At 40.4% G+C, this 16422-nt stretch overlaps 1 protein-coding gene across 3 annotated transcripts in view; it reads left to right on the forward strand.

Annotated features, from left to right (window-relative positions):
* Window positions 1-16422, forward strand: part of LOC136438250 (uncharacterized) — a 118513-nt gene that overhangs the window by 61730 nt on the left and 40361 nt on the right. For 2 of the 3 annotated variants that reach the window (XM_066433014.1, XM_066433016.1), the window contains exons 29-37: window positions 9148-9254; window positions 11063-11214; window positions 11757-11889; window positions 12196-12414; window positions 12673-12773; window positions 14090-14213; window positions 14842-15014; window positions 15691-15847; window positions 16294-16364. In XM_066433014.1, the coding sequence (XP_066289111.1) occupies window positions 9148-9254; window positions 11063-11214; window positions 11757-11889; window positions 12196-12414; window positions 12673-12773; window positions 14090-14213; window positions 14842-15014; window positions 15691-15847; window positions 16294-16364 (1237 nt within the window). The remainder of the gene's footprint in view (window positions 1-9147; window positions 9255-11062; window positions 11215-11756; window positions 11890-12195; window positions 12415-12672; window positions 12774-14089; window positions 14214-14841; window positions 15015-15690; window positions 15848-16293; window positions 16365-16422) is intronic. The other variant, XM_066433015.1, reaches the window with a different exon arrangement.

Genomic DNA, 16422 nt, shown 5'->3' on the forward strand with positions numbered 1-16422 from the left:
TGTTTACCATAATTATTTACTCCTTTGTCGTGACTTAGTCTGTATCGAATGTCCTTTTGGAAATCTATAAACTGATCGTAATTCAGGCAGTCATCTAGGATTGCAGTCTCCTGTAGAGATCCTGTTCTTGCGTTTAGATCCCTTAGCAGCATGACATTTCATTGATTTGAGTATTTGCAAATATCGTCTTGTAGAATTTCAAAGAGTAGGTTGTTCCTTTTGTCAAAAGACAATGATTTTTTTGGGGAGAAGTAGTCAAGTCAAAGTCAAGTCAAAAGGTCTTTATTAGCATTTGCAGACATTGAATACAAGTCTGAATTACAGCTATATTTACACAGATTGATTTAAAATATTCATAATTTTGAAGTGGAAAGTACTCATCAAAAATCACAGTGATCAACAATACAATAACAAGTGCTAAAATATGTATTATATTTTTTTATTTATTTATTTATTTGCAAATGTAACAAGACACTACGCAGTCTCTCAGGCAGCATGGCTGATTTCGAGAGCCAACATTTACAGGGACAAGAACACAAATGTATAAATAGAAAGTTACACTTAACTAAGTTATGATAAAGTTTAACTTAACATTAAAATTGGTCATACAACTCAGTTACACATCAATAAATGTCCTTAAAATACTTAAATACAGACTATGAGAATGGGATCAGAAAGATTTGTACGTAAATTTGTTCAGGGGTCAGAGTTCAGGATACAGGTGTAAATGTTTCACGACTGTCTCACAACACTAGGACATGTTTAGCCAACACAAGCTAGGAGGAACGGGTGGAAGTGTCAACAAACGTGCATAGAAAAAAATCGATGATTCTAAAAATACTTGGAGTTGTCTAATTTAGTTAAGAACGATTTCAATTCTGTCCACGGACTAACTGTACCTAGAATCGGTTCGTTGAGATGATATAAGTATGCAAGGAGTCTGAAAGCCTTTTGTTTAAGGTGGTGTCATTGTCTGGAGACCCGTGGAGGAGGAAGTTGGTGGAAAGGGTTCATGACGGTGAGCTCACTACCCTAATTGTGTGTATGTTGTCTGTGAAATAGACGGGAAACTTAGTTCTCTTCGGAGCTTGCGGAGAAGAGAAGGGTCGTTCCAAGAGGTGATACACTACTGTTGCTAGTGATTGCCGTGCCACTGCGTGCAGGGGGCAGTGAAGAAGGAAGTGTGTGACTGTCTTGGATGTCGCACCACAGGTACATCTCCGGGAGGTAAGGTTGAACTTGGCCAACGTGGAGTTGAGCTGACACCAGCCAAGACGTAGTCTGGTCGCAAGAATGTTACTACGGCGGTCACCAAGCCTGCGGAATTTCTGGTGATGACGAGGTGACAACATGTAGGCTCGACACTTCTGCTTGAACTGTTTGGAGGATACGGCTTCCTTCACTTCCTTTGGAAGGCTATTCCAAAGACGTGTAGTATATGGAACGAAGCTGTTCTTGTAGGTATTTGTTCTGGAGTAGGGAACATGCAGGTGTGTGTCGTTCCGTAGGCGAAGATTCAGTGGTCTTTGACTGTCTCTAGTGGTGGGAATCAACAGCTGAAGATGGGATGGCACAGAACCTGAGACTAGTTTATGCATGATCACCAGTCTGTTGTAGTCTCTTCTGACCGCGAGACTATCCCACTCTAGTTCTTCCTGGAGTTTACCTTGAGGCGTGCGTACCATCGCACCTGAGACAAGGCGTCCCGCGTGGTACTGTACTTGCTCAAGAGACTTGCTCGCAGTGGTGCTAATGTTACTAAGGAGGATCGAAGCATATTCTAGCTTCGTGCGCACAAGAGTGTTGTAGGCAATCTCCATGGCTTCACGAGGTAGCTTACGTTGGAGTTTGCTTAGCAAACCTAGCACTTTCTTCGACTTGCTGGAGACAGTTTCTACGTGTTCCTTCCAACACAGAGTATAGTGAATTGTGACTCCCAGATGTGTGTAGCAGGTCACCTCTTCAACAAGCTCTCCTGCTATGTAAATGGGGGGCAATTTTACTTTGCTCTGAAGAGCCTTGATGCACATAACCTTGCATTTGTCAGGGTGTAATTGCAATCCCCAGTCGAGGAACCAGTCGGAAACGAGACACAGGTCAGCGTTGGTCGTGTTGGCAACTTCGACGGCAGTGCGTCCGGAATTATACAACGATGTGTCATCCGCAAAGCAATTTATACTGGATTTGCAGGGTAACTCTTATATTAGATAATACGAGTGCTAGTAATCTATATGAAGGTATTCGACATTATGAGGTTTAGAGAGATTTGTTATGCAGCAGCGTCGCTTGGTACAGAAAAGATCTTTTAAGTCTCTCAGTTCTACATTTCGGCAGTGAAAGATGGTTGTGGTTTCGTAAAGTCCTCCCAGTTTCTTCTTTCCTGTCATTGGTGACCATGTAGTGCAGGGGATGGTCGTTTGCCCGCATCTGCGCGAACAAGGCTCTCGCTGCTTCTTCTCGTCTTGACTGCAGGGTTGGCAGGAGGGATGACGTCGGACTGCTACTGTTTCTGTTGATGATTCTCATCGCTCTCCTCTGCACAGCCTCGAGAGTGTTTCTTTGAGATACAGTGCATCCAACATACAAAACATGAGCACACAACCTACAAATAAATCTCGTTCTAGACCAAACACGTTTTATCTAATTTGCACCATAATAAGTCCGGATGTTTTGTGGGAAGTTTTTAAGGCCTTTCATCAGTTTTGTTTCGGAACATAATGACTACTCCTCCTCAGCTCCTACTCATTGATTTTTTTAAAATCCATATTACTTCTAAAATAACTAAAAGAGTCTAATCTAAAATTTTCGTTGGGTCTAAGCCAAGTCTCCTGAAAACATACAAAATCATAACCCTTTAAACAACTAATAAAATCATCCTTCTCACTTTTCCGCCTAAGGCCGCCCTAAATGTTCCATGAACAGAACCTCAAAGCCACTTTCTGACTTGACATATTTGGATACAAATGCCGAGTGAGCGGTACCAGCGGTACAAGAACAAGACGTAGTTACATGTGAATGCAGAGTGAATCAAAACAGTAGCGTAAATCCACATATGGAGATCTAAATAAAACAAACAAACAAACAAAATAGGTGCATAAACTTTGTAAACTATTAGTATCAACATCTATTGTGATTATAAATTACTGAAAGTTTGTCATCCGTCAAATGAGAAAAGTATTCAGTTACCTGATTTTGATCACATCAGGGCATATATAGTTTAAGTGTCTTTTCTAGTTCAGTGTCTCAGAAAATCGGTCAGCATAGTCACCAATTTCTCTGCCATGTGATGCTTGTCCTGTTTCTCGCTCCATCCCCCAGTCCATGTCGATCCTGTTCTCTGGTTCCAGTTGGTCCACATAGAAGGCGGAGGGGGTGCTGTGTTCCGTGGGTACTGATAGAAGCCGGTGTCTGATGTAGATGAGGCGATTGTCGTCACAGCAAGTCTTCTCGATGGTAGAGTTGTATTTAACAATGTTATTATTGAGCTTAGAGTGCATGTTGACTCCTCTCGGCAAAACCTGATATATGGTGATCTTTGCGTTGGGGTAAGCCGCTTTCGCAGACTGGATCAATTTACATGTTTGCTCCACAAATACATCAGTGCTGTCCGGTCGACCTTTGGTATTGTCCATATCGTTAGACCCAACATGTATGATTACAAGTTCAGTGGTGGTGTCTTGTGACATTCTGATCTTTCAAAAGCCTGGGGCAGTGTTGTTGTTTTGTCAATGTTGGTGCTTTTGTCTGGAGACATTTTACCGGGATTGACGTCGTTCCACAGAGAATCTGCGAATATCCTGACATCTGTCTTTTCGCCTACTGCACTTTCGGTCGTGCTTGGAGAAGTGCTTTCATCGGACGTCTTGTCAGCAGGAGCCGGTATCTTGGTGGCAGGGATTGTCGGTCACTTTTGTACATTTAGTGGCAGCGCTGTCCGCCAAGTTTGTCTGCCCAGAGACAACGTCTGAGTGACAAGCGTTGAATTCTGGAGTCGTCCTCTCCCTCTCGAGAACCCTTATCTGTCGGTCTGGTAGGTATGTTAGCAGATTGAGCGTGGTTTGTTAGCAACAGAACTTGGGCTTGTAAGGCTTCGTGGTCCGCTTTTTGCGAGCCTAGATTGTTAGCGAGGTCTGCCGTGATTTGAAGTTGTTCTTGGAGTTCGGTCGACAGCTTTTCAATCTGTTGTGCTTGCTTGTCAGTCACTTTCTTCTTATTCTGAATGCTAGCTTGTAGGTCATAAATTTGTTTGTTTTGCTTGTCCATTATCACCTTATTGCTATAGACAAGAGTTTTCAGTTCGTTCATCTCATCCACCAGTTTGGTGTACAACGCCTCGGAAGTAGCGCTGGTGAACCCTGTAGTCTGTGATGATCCGTCCGGATTGTCTTCGTTGGACAGGGCGCGTCGCGATCGGGGGGAATGCTGAGGCTTTGTCTTTTTCTCCTTTCCTGTAGAACCGCGTGCCTTTGTGAATGGGCTCAGAATAATATTCTCAAGTCCACCTAGCACTTTGCGTATTGAGGGTGAGACAACAGATTTGGGGGTTGTATATTCTGCGTGATTTTCCTTTTCTACGGACAAATCTGCTGTACAAGTGGTTTGTTCTGACCCAGCTTGGTTTTCATGACAACTGTCAGATGCCATAATGGCGGACGAAGCATTCTCTGAATTAGTCACCATTGTTTCAATGTTGTTATCTTCGCCGAGTGCACTCGGAGAAGATTATGTTTTCGGTTGAGAAATCTGTTGGGTGGGTCTATATGTATGTCAAGAGCATAACTCAAGAAAGCTTCAATGAATCTTTATGATTTTTGGTAGGTGTGTAGTGGTTGTGCAAAGGAAGATCAAGTTCGAAAATGGTTCACCTTGCGTTTGTCAACAGTACTGCATCGGACTTTTCATTTTTATGTGTTTGTATGTAGGCAAAAAAAGTGACGGAAACGTTGATGGATCTTCATGATTTTTTGTAGGTGTTTAAATGTTGTGGGAACGGAGGTCAAGTTCGAAAATGATTTATCTGGCTCTTTCCTACAGTACTGCAGCATGCCTTGTGTGTGCGTGAGTTTGTATGTCGCCAGCATAGCTCGAGGAACTGTTAAAGGGTTGTGCATGATATTAAGTGGATGGGTAGGGGTGTCAAAGAGGAAGGTCAAGTTCGATAATGGGCCTCCTAGCGGGTATCCAAGGTACTGAAGCGGAGCTTCAAAACTTTAGGCCAAATTTTCCGGAAGCCCCAGGTTCATCATTTTTAAGTGGTAGATAGCTTCTGGGACAGCAAGTGAGTGGTGTAAATTAAAGCCCCCTAGCTGCTTGTTTAAAACTGCAGTTGGCGTTTTTGTTGTTACCTTTGGAGACGAATAACTCCAGCAGGGATTGATGAATTATCATAATTTATGGCATGTGAATAGTTTGGGTGATGCCCTACATAATTAAATACTTATCATGCAAATAACAAAATAATTTGCATAATAAATGAGGAAAGTTTATTCATCCGTCAAAAGCTTGAAGTCAAGTGTCATGCAAGTGCTATTGTCATGATTTTAGCTCTTGTGGCAGGGAGTAAGTGATGTAAGTTTAGACCCCTAGTGGCTTGCTTAGAACGGCATTGGTCTTTTTTCTATGTTACCTTTGGAGGCAAATACATTGGTTAGGGTTTGATGAATTTGCATTGTTTTTAAGAGGTAGGTTATTGAGGTAATGATTAACAAATCTAGATGTATGAATTTGTAATCAGGGTCTAATTAAGTGGTGAAATAGGCTTGTTTATAATTGCGTTAAAGTACCTCTTGTCGACCTACATCTAAGGACAACACCTGTTCGTCACTTGATGCTCGGCATTCCTTATATGGTCAGGCATCACTACATCCCCGCTAATATCAACAAATACAGGACAGGACAGGCCCGGCCTGGTTGTTACGCATTCACTGCTCGCGTGAGACAAGTAAAAACAAAAAAATTGAGCATCGTCTGCGCCTTGAACACGGCGTTACTCGATTCACTGCCATTATGTTTCAACTGCGCACGTGTGACTATATACCTGGCATGTTGCAAGAATTCTTTACACACCATTTATAATCATTTATGTGAAAACGAAAATGAAAATGTTGGCGATCGATACATATAAGGAATTATGTGTAAGCAGCAGGCACTACAGAAGGCATTATACTAAGCTAAGCTTTATGTGGTTTATAAAATCCCGTTGTATATACCCTACTTACGCTGGATGTGGACCACAGTCCTTGGTAGATGAGAGTACGAAAAGGTTCTTGCACAGATAGCGCACATAGATATCCTCAAAACCCAAAACCAGGAAAGTCTTCAAAACAAACCCATCAGGAGCGCTAGCGTTGCACGTCTTTAGGACCAACCCCGAGGCACACGAGCACAATATCAACCACCTGACTAAACTCCCCTCCAGGGTGTTTAAAGCTGGAGGCACGAAAAAAGATATCCTAACAGGTCTCATAAATCTAACTCTCCACAAAACCAAGTGAAACAGGATGCTTGAGAGAGATATTGTCAATAGCAGTAGGGCCAAGAGTCATAGTCACTGCCAACGTTAACGTTTCAGACGGAATTGCGCATTCGCAACAGTAGTAGGCATTGACAGCGTGATGTCCACACCATCCTCGTAAAAGTCGACAGTGATCGCGTTGGCAAAAGGCAATTGCCGACAATACAAGAAAGATTTACCCAAACGCGGTACCCATTAAAAGACAACGTTCAGTTCCCCAACGGTTACGACAAGCGGACGATCCAAGCACGACGAGAACAGTGCTCTCTGTCTTTACCATGGGCCTGTACATATAAGTTAAAGGTAAATTACTGGGCAAAATTGTTGTCCCCTTTTTCCCAGGTCAGTTATATGTTGCCTTAGTTTGTTTGTTTGTTTGTTTGTTTGAACGTCTGTTTAGTCATGATAAGCTCAAATCGGCACCAGACCGCTTTTCATTGAGGTCATGAGCGAAGAGGTAAGGGTCAGATACAATATAACAGATCTAGAGATACACAGTCATTTGAGTCCTAATAACTCTATCAACATATATCATTACATATTTATGGTACAACAACATACAATTTCTACAACATACAATACAAAGTAGGGCGAAAGCTGGTTCATGGTCCGTGTCCGTTCGTTTAGTTAATTTCGTCTTGAGTTTGAACGGATTGTATCTACTGGGATTTAAACCGTATACAATTACGATACCGTAAACCAAAATAAAGAAATGGAACGCCTAAAACAGCTACCTGTGCCAAAGGTTACACAACAACCTAACACAGAAGACCACGATGCTTGTATTAATGTCAATTAAAGTTCCTGAATATACTCCTGCGCGGAACATCTAGAAGACATGAGAGCTGACAGATCAACACAACCGGTCGATGTCTTACGCTTCGCCGAAACCTTCCTGAATGGTCAATAACAGACGAAACATTTTCTGCCACAAGCAACGGCATTTAGAACAGACATACATGGAACAGGAGTAGGGGTGATGGCTGTTACTTAACACAAGACGTCAATCCTACACAGCTCCATATTTCAGCCGATGGAACGAAGTGCATAGCTACCACAGTCACCAAATTATCGACCACAGTCAACAGCATTAACCACACTCCTTGCCTGAAGCAGCCATGATCGATAGACCACAAAAAACTTCATACATCAACTTCCAAGTGACATCTTGACAATTATCCTTGGTGATTTCAATTTAATTTAATTTCAGAAAGACTGAATGCAGCCGGAGGCTGTTTCCACCACCTCCGAGCCGCAGAATACAGTGGATCATCATCATTTCAATTTCTACCTCTTCCTCCCCAAATCCTTATTATCTGTAACGGGACAGTTCAAGCTCCACTGACAATACTACCATTCTAGATCACGTCTACATCCGTGGACATGTACAAGATAGTATCAGAGATACTGTAATGGACACATACTATACAGACCACGACATGGTCTATGTTGCCTTGATATAACAACAAACTGTTCCTTATTGTAATACTGCCCATACACACAATGCTACATTTTTACATGTTCAGGAACATATAATTCAAACGCTCTTCTAGCAAAAGCAATTATACTTACATAGGCATTGATTGTAATATACATTTCCTATCTTACTTGTAAACCACTATACACTGTACATAACGCACACATGTGAATCGATAGACTCAACTTAATATATGAGGTAGAAACCCTTGCTTATTCGTCGAAGATATGTGTTCGTGGAACTCAAGTTGTCTATTGTTTCACCTTCCGGTTCCTCATTGTCATGTCCGCCATTTTGTCCCGGGGACGCGTCAGCTACATTATTGACAACTTCTTTGAGCCCAGGAAAAAATGCTATCAGCATACCATTTTGCCCCTGTTCCATGCATGAGAACAGTTTCACTATTATAGAAGTGTATTGTGAGCACTTTGTTGGTGACTGCTGACTTTCGCGTGTCCGTAACTGACAGCTGCGAGTCCTTGTTCTTCCAGGTGAACTTGTAACCTGTCTCTCGTTCGAACGAAGCGTTGAAGTGCGTTTTGTTTGCATCCATCCAAGTAGATACACGATCAGGCGAGGTACGGAACTTGAAATTACATACCGTGGTCTCGTGGTCCGCGTGATCCTCGGTGATCTGTTCAAACTCCATGTCCTTAGCTGGTGTGTTCCATGGCTTGGTATTGCCGGACCTGGTCCTGTATCGCTTTGTCTCTGACTGCGGCTCCGGCGTTTCACACTTTTCCGCGTTATTTGGTCGTCGCGTGGCAATATAACTCAGTCGGATGTCTTAGATATTTAATTTTAGGGTCTTACTTTGTATAAGAACTTACATAACTTGTATAAATCACACAGCAGCACACATAACGGCTCAGAAACTCATTTATAGACGTGACGCGTGTAACGCACGTCTAGTCATGGCCGTGAAAGTCTAGTGACATTGTTCTTGAAGAAAATAATCTCGTTGACGATATAGTGAACAATTTTATGTATTGATTCTAAGTGTGTGAACGTTTCGTATATTTTTCACTTTGAAAGTGAATTTCAGTTTGTATTAGACACGTGGAATTTAGATATATTTCTTCGTTTGTTGCAATAAATAGTTTTATTATTACTCAAAACCTGACCAAAATTATAATAATCTATTGTTGACCGCAAGCAGCAGTCTGGCAATTACTTCGGACGTAAATGGAATACCTGATCGACCCGATCAACGACGTAGACCTGCCAGCAGAGGTATCGCACAATCTCTGAGAGGAAATAAAGGTAATATGCTACAAAACGTTTAACATTTCAGATCACATGTGTATAGCCTACCATATACTTACAAAGAATCATCAACTGTAGTTACGTGTCCAAGAATGATATGTGACGACCGGTAGCATTATGCCTACTGCCTACCTGCCAAGTATTGTAAAGAAGCGTTATTCAACTACTGTCGAAACAGGCATAGTAGTCAGCATGAAAGTTCATCTGTTTTGGTAGAATTCATTATTAACGAGACTAAACTTTCTTTCCAACACTTATGTAAAGAATTTGGGACTTAACCTAAATTTTCAGTTGACTCCATCAACCCTGTTCACGGAATGACCCGACTACTGCAGCGTGACGTCAGCGTTAATAATGATAGGCATAGTAGTCGGTTTGTTACTCCGGGAAGGAGGATGACCTCCTAATGGAGTATTAGAAATTATGTTGTTTGCACGTTCGCAGCTAGAACTCACAATGCCGTTGTCGCATTGGTGTGTAACTTGGCATATTGTTTGCTATGTTGCGCATGTTGTCCTTTTTACCTCGTAAATGCTTTTGTAATTTGTAAATGCACCCCTATTTTGATGCGCATGGGGAACAGCCCACTTTTTCATTGCATGCTTTATGTCGGTCCGATCGCGAGTTTTGTCGTACGTAGATATTTGGTGATGTTTTACGCTATTTGCTGTGATCGTTGTGAGACTATTATGGTGTTAAATAGACAATGTGCATTATTACACACAACCAAGCAGACGATGTGCCAAGATACATACCAATGCATCAAGGTTTAAGGGATTTTGAGTTGTAGCTGCGAAAGTGCGCACAACACAATTAACAATACGCCTTAGTCCTCCATGAACGCAACAGTTGATTGACCAGCGTGTCATGCCATTTACTGTGATCGTTTTGTACACGTTGGTCCGTCCGCTGTTCGTTTACGGTGGACGGCTAGGAAAGTCGGTATTATTTGCATAGACAGTGTAAGATTGATATGTGGATGATGGATTAATCAAAAAGGGGCTGGTATTTTCAGTTACAACGATATCTTAACAAAATTGCGTCATAAGTTTCAAATGACGCGACATGTATATTAAACATGTGTGGCCTAAAAGCGTTTTCTCCAAGCAGATGTTGTTCATGTAAGGGTCTTACTCTATCTGCTGACACAAGCTGGTGCCTGGGGGGGTTCGATTAGGCGCTCCTACCAGAGGTTCTCTCCGGAATCCAAATCCGCCTGAAACTTAGAGAGGATATCGATAGAGATCTTCTTGGTAGTCCTTCGAAGACGAATATGACTGTCAGTGTGTTACTCATTCACGGGGGATGTGCCCTCATGTGGCTTCTCAGTCCGAAGAAGAATGACAGAGATCACATATGCAAATACAGACCTAATTGGCATAATTCATTAGAAAGACTATAATTGCGTAGAGGTAAATGATTGGAATTCCATTCTTCGGCATTTGGAAGTTAAGATAAGTTAAGTTAAACATTATCATAGTATAAATTATACAACTCAAAGCCTCAAGTAATTTCAGAGTAAATGCCACAATTGCCTTATTTACTGAGACTTTTATACTTTGAACAACTTTTACAGTTACAACTTGTTTTTGTATGGGCCTGTGTCTTCGTACCTATAAGTCAAGTTCTTTAAAATGATTTGTCAGAAAGCTGGTATGTCGGTAATAAAAGAGGGTATCAAACGCCTTAGGCACACCGCAGACATGATAATTACTTCACGGAGGAATATGTCTTACGGACTCTTGTTTCTCTTATGGTTGGAAATAAAACAACAGTAACGCATTAACATTTTTTTCATTGCATAGATTTTCTGAAGATGCTTCGAGTTGACGCTGAAACAGACCCGGCAGACAAGTTTGCAATAAAACTACAAAAAATCAAAGTGTCGACCATTGTAGACATTTTGGACATGATAGGACTGGGGGACTTTCTACGCGGTATAATCAACGTCTTAGAGGTATGGTCTTTGAACTACTTCTCCACCTACCGTTCCGTTAACATTTAGTCCTTGACACTGTCTGAAAGTCAACAACATTTGCAATAATCTTATGGCGTGTCACGATGGTAGCTCGTTCTTACGGGATTTCCCAATTACCCAACTCGGCGAATGTATGAACTTTATTTTCCTTTGGTCCAAATCCACGTTTCCTGCCCTCTTCTCCGCGAAACTTCAATTGCTCTCAACTTATACCCACATCATATCATTCCATGTCTCTCATTCATGGATGGCACTGTGTGCACGTCTTTTCTATCTTTGATCTTTCCATTTGGTTAATAGACAAGAAACCTAGTTCGCTTCGAAGTTTATCAAGAAAAGACTGAGTCTATGAAGACATTTAGAAATTGGACAGCGAGTGTAAAAAGGTCCTTTATCACAGTTTTGCCAGAAGTAGATTAGTGGAAATATCAACTGAGTTGTTATAGTACTACAGTGTATTTTGTGCTACCTATGTGTTCATACGAAGTATTGAAATATAACATTATGATATCTCATTACAGCTATGTCTGGGTTCCTGTAAATTACCCAACAGCATGACGGACGAACAATTGCGATGGGAGCTGAAAAAATCAGGAAAACCAACAGGGGGGTCACGTCACTCCCTTCTTAAAAGATATTCCTCCTCTGACACAGGTAAGAGGGATAAAATGTTGTAGTGATTTTATTTTTCAATCTGACAGGAACAAACATGAATATTCAATGCATTGAACTGCGTGAACTGCGGTAGTAGATTCTTGTGCACAATGATAGTTTTATAACATTATTTTCCAAAGCACCTTTGGCGTTGATATGACGATGAGAAACACATTCTGGGGTGAAAAAACTTCAAACTTGTGTTCTTACTTACCGATGACAAAATAGGACCTTATCTTGAAATGTTTACTCTATGAATTAAGGTTGACGAATGTATGTGTTCAATATTGCATTTTTTCAATGCAGAATGTCCGAGTATTTTCGATCATCTCAACAATCCCGACTCCATGCACTGCCGCATGCAGGACAATTGTCTTGGCCTCAGCTGCTGTCTGTCCATACCCGTGCCACCATTTAACATCTTCACCGTCAAAGCTTCTGTAAGCTTTGATCCCTGCACCATGACTCTCACAATGGAACTTGGGCAGCTGAAGGAGACTAAAAACCTGTCTCCGTCTGGATTCGGTATGTTCACGGAAAATATCATGCCTCAGATAAACCTGCAATTGTCAACAAATAGTGCAACAGTTTACGAACTTTTGCCTTAGTTCATTTTAACCACAAGCCACAACATGTGTGAAGTATAAGATTAAGCCATACAGAATGTATTCTCTCTTGCAATAGAATTAGTAGATGACCGTTGCCTTGTAACATAAGTAGGTATGTAAGCATGTATATGATATGTTAAACCATTCGTCTTGTGTTTGTATTCTTTATTGCCAGCGGAGGAAGATGACTACACTTATGACAAGTCTTGGACCCTTTTTGATTCCGTGAAACTTCTCAGAAGTTTCCGCATCAAGAGACAAAGTTCCAATGTTGAGGTAAGATATATTTGTTGTGTAGGTGACATTATTTGCAGGTGTGAAAATATTATTCTCATATTAGGGTGAAGAAAAGGTTATTTACTGAATTCAATTTGTTACCTCCATTGAAAATAGAGATATTTCTTTTGGTGTATTTGTCTGTGTGTCGGTCTGAGCCCGGATATTTGTGGTCAGCATAACTTAAGAACATCTGAATGCATTGTAATGGTATTTGGTATGTGTTGGGTAGGCAAAGGCCAATGTTGATATTCGCCCCTCTGGTGCGTGGCCATGGTACTGCAGCAGGAGAAATATTAACCTCCCTGCGGCCAATTCTTGCTCTTTTTGCTGAATTCTGCGATCCATACTAGACCTGTAGAAAGGCTTGGGGGAGGATAAATTCAAAGCTTTGCAACATTGCCTTTTGCAATGTGATGTCAAAATTTTCATAATCTATGATGACATCTTAGTCTAACCTACATGTATCTCTAGTATGAATAAATAATGTCCTCATTTACTACTAGATTACGCAAGATATAACTATAATCAAAACCAAAATTTTGCTGCAGTGCCAAAGAGTCGTTTACACCTAACCGCTTATCTTTTTTGACAACCAACGCCAATATGTCAAATACCATCAAGATATCCGCTCCAGACACATCATGTTTAATGTTAAGTGTAAGAAATTTTGAAGCAGAAGTGAATTTTTTGACACGTTTTGGTCAAAAATGGATAGGTATAGTGCAAATTCGAATATCATTTTGACACTGCTTAGGATAAGAGTTATGATTATGGTATTGGTTCGTAGTGCTTTTTTTTTACGTATTACGGTCCAAAGTGGATTGATGCAAATTCAACTTGGATTATTTTTTAGACGTCTAGCCTGACGAATCGCGCTCCTAGTGGGCAGCCGGCCTGTAACCGCCATCAGTAACCTCCGGCCGAGAGCTTGTGTAAATACAGGCTATGTCATATCCTAAATGCATGCCAGGAACGTCCTATTTCAATCGGTAACGGAGATTACAAAATGTGTACATTTAAATGGGAACGAGCGTTGGAAGTGAATCTTTTGAATTTTTTTGTGTCCAAAATGCATCCTTTAATTTTTTTCAATTTTTTCAAAGACTGCTTAGTACTAACTATTAGCCCAAACACCTTGGCCATGGCAATTCTTTTCAAAATGCCACACTTCTGATTTGTTACACATGTAATACAGTAGTCAAGTAGTGTTGACATAAGAAATCTCCAGCGACACCTATAGTGATAGCTCACAAGGCAAATTTGTATATTAGTAGCACGTTGCCAAACTAAGCCTATTTCAAAATGTTTTCCAGATATACCTTGCTGTGAAGGTCTGTGCCAAGGACTTTTGTCTAACACCTATAGAAATCTTAAAAGGTGTTCGAATCAACATCCCTCCTTGCCCTAGTGGAGGCGTAACCCCGTCTGCTAGCAGAGGTAACACATAATACTCCTGTTGAATCCATCATAACTGTAACAAATTATATCTAATCCTATTCAGACCAGGCTTTTTGGTCATCCTAAGACGGAGAAAGGGAGGTTTCAAGGACCGCCCCCCCGTAACCCCTATATTATTTACCGCATGACCACCAATTTCAGAGGATGATGTACTAGTGACATGAAATTAATACAACAAATTAAATGGATGCCCATATGTTTGACGTCATTTCATGGATTTGTTTACCATCTTTCTAGGCCCTTTTGGAAATCCACAAGGTTTTTAGAGTTGTATTCTGTATGATTTTTATATGATTTTTATGTGTAGGCACAGCATCAATATGTTGCTGCTTGGTGCTCCTCATAGTATTGTGTTGTTGCAATTTTCCATTGATGTAAACGTTCAAATCAGTTAATATAGTTATGAAGACTTGTCTGAAACCTTTTACCGCGGCGACATATGTATCAACATTTTGACATAAACATATTAAGAACATCCACCTAGTCAGATGGATCTAGCTCAAACTGTACGACATGACGGTTAGCTCAGATCTCAAAGTCACCAACTCACTGGATTGAATTTGAATAAGGGTGCAAATGTACAAGGATCACGTTTTGTCTTTCACAGTGAACTTAATGGACATGACGTTGGCAGAACTGGAGAAGGAAATATTTTTCTTCCGGCCCGGCTGTTTCTCTCTGGATTTTCCTGATCTGGATTTTCCTGATCTGGATTTGGCCGAGCTATCAACAGAATTTTCTGGTATCATCAGCGAACTGAGATCAGCTATTAAGTTAGAGGTGACTGATTGCGTACTACAGAGTAGCTACTTAATTTGTACAGCGTTGATATTAACTTTGCAAGGGATATATCATCAAAATAATATAAAGAAAACTCTAATTGATGTTAAAACAGTTGAAATAAAGTCTAATTTATGTTAAAACAGTTGACATTTGTTTTTGTCTATTCTGTTTAGAAGTGCAGTTGACAAAAATCACTAAACAAAATTTGAAACAGAAACAAAACTAATATCTATCTAGAGTCTAGAAATAACGTCATAGCACATCGGCTGCTTATATCCTTTTCTTTATTTCCCCTACAATGAAAAGACAAACATATTATGTGTATTCTTTCGAACTGATGACTTCGGAAGGCTTTGAAATGTTGCAAAAACAGGAAAGCTATTTTTGACATTAAATTCATATTCAGGTAGACGACGAAATGGTGTATAATTGCACACACACACACACACACACACACACACACACACACACACACACACACACACACACTCTACATATGAATAATAGAGAGGGTTAGGCATATATATATATATATATATATATATATATATATATATATATATATATATATATATATATATATATATATATATATATGTTGTAATGTAAAAGTATTCATGTCATTTGTGCAAGGATGTCACACTTTCTCTCTTTAACAATGCTCTTTCTCTAGTGGCTAGACTCTATCCTGATGGACATGCAGGACCTGGGGATTGAGCTCGGCATGACTGACAGTTACTTGACGGGGTCTTTTCCAATGGGACCATGGGAAAAAACATTCTTCAATGTCAGGGTTGAGTTCATGGTTGGACCGATCCCTATGTACCTCGGTGAGTGGATAACAAAAACATAGAGAAAAGAAGCTTTATGACTTATGTTAAATGTCTTTCTTCTTTCATACCTAAATATACACGTACATAAATGATTTTACAGTTAGAATTGATCTCGATTGTAACAAACTATCTTTAATGTACTAGATAACCATCATATCTCGCAAAATAAAGGACAGCAGAGCCAATCAGCTTAACATACCACCATGGCGCAGCTGATAAAGTTAAATCTCAAAAATTGAAAACTTCTTTGTTATCATTAAAAACTTGTGGGTCGATAGGCTGGCTGAATCAATTTTCTTAGACGTTTGAATATTTTAACCAATGCATATAATTTTTCAAAACGTGTGCATCATCATGATCTCCCCCATAATGTTTTGCCTAGCCATAAACTGTAAGAGGTTATTTGTATCCTACTAATATGTACTCAACTTTTGTTCGCCAAGGCTTTGGAGCTGGTGGATTTATCGGCGTGAAATTGGAGGCAGGAGTATCTCTGATGAAAATGAAAGCCTATGTATGTAACTCTTTAGTCATTCTAGAGGAATACAGGCTTTCTGAAAGACATAGAAATG

The sequence above is a fragment of the Branchiostoma lanceolatum genome, chromosome 7, assembly GCF_035083965.1.
Source record: "Branchiostoma lanceolatum isolate klBraLanc5 chromosome 7, klBraLanc5.hap2, whole genome shotgun sequence".
In the NCBI taxonomy this organism is placed as follows: Eukaryota; Metazoa; Chordata; class Leptocardii; order Amphioxiformes; family Branchiostomatidae; genus Branchiostoma; species Branchiostoma lanceolatum.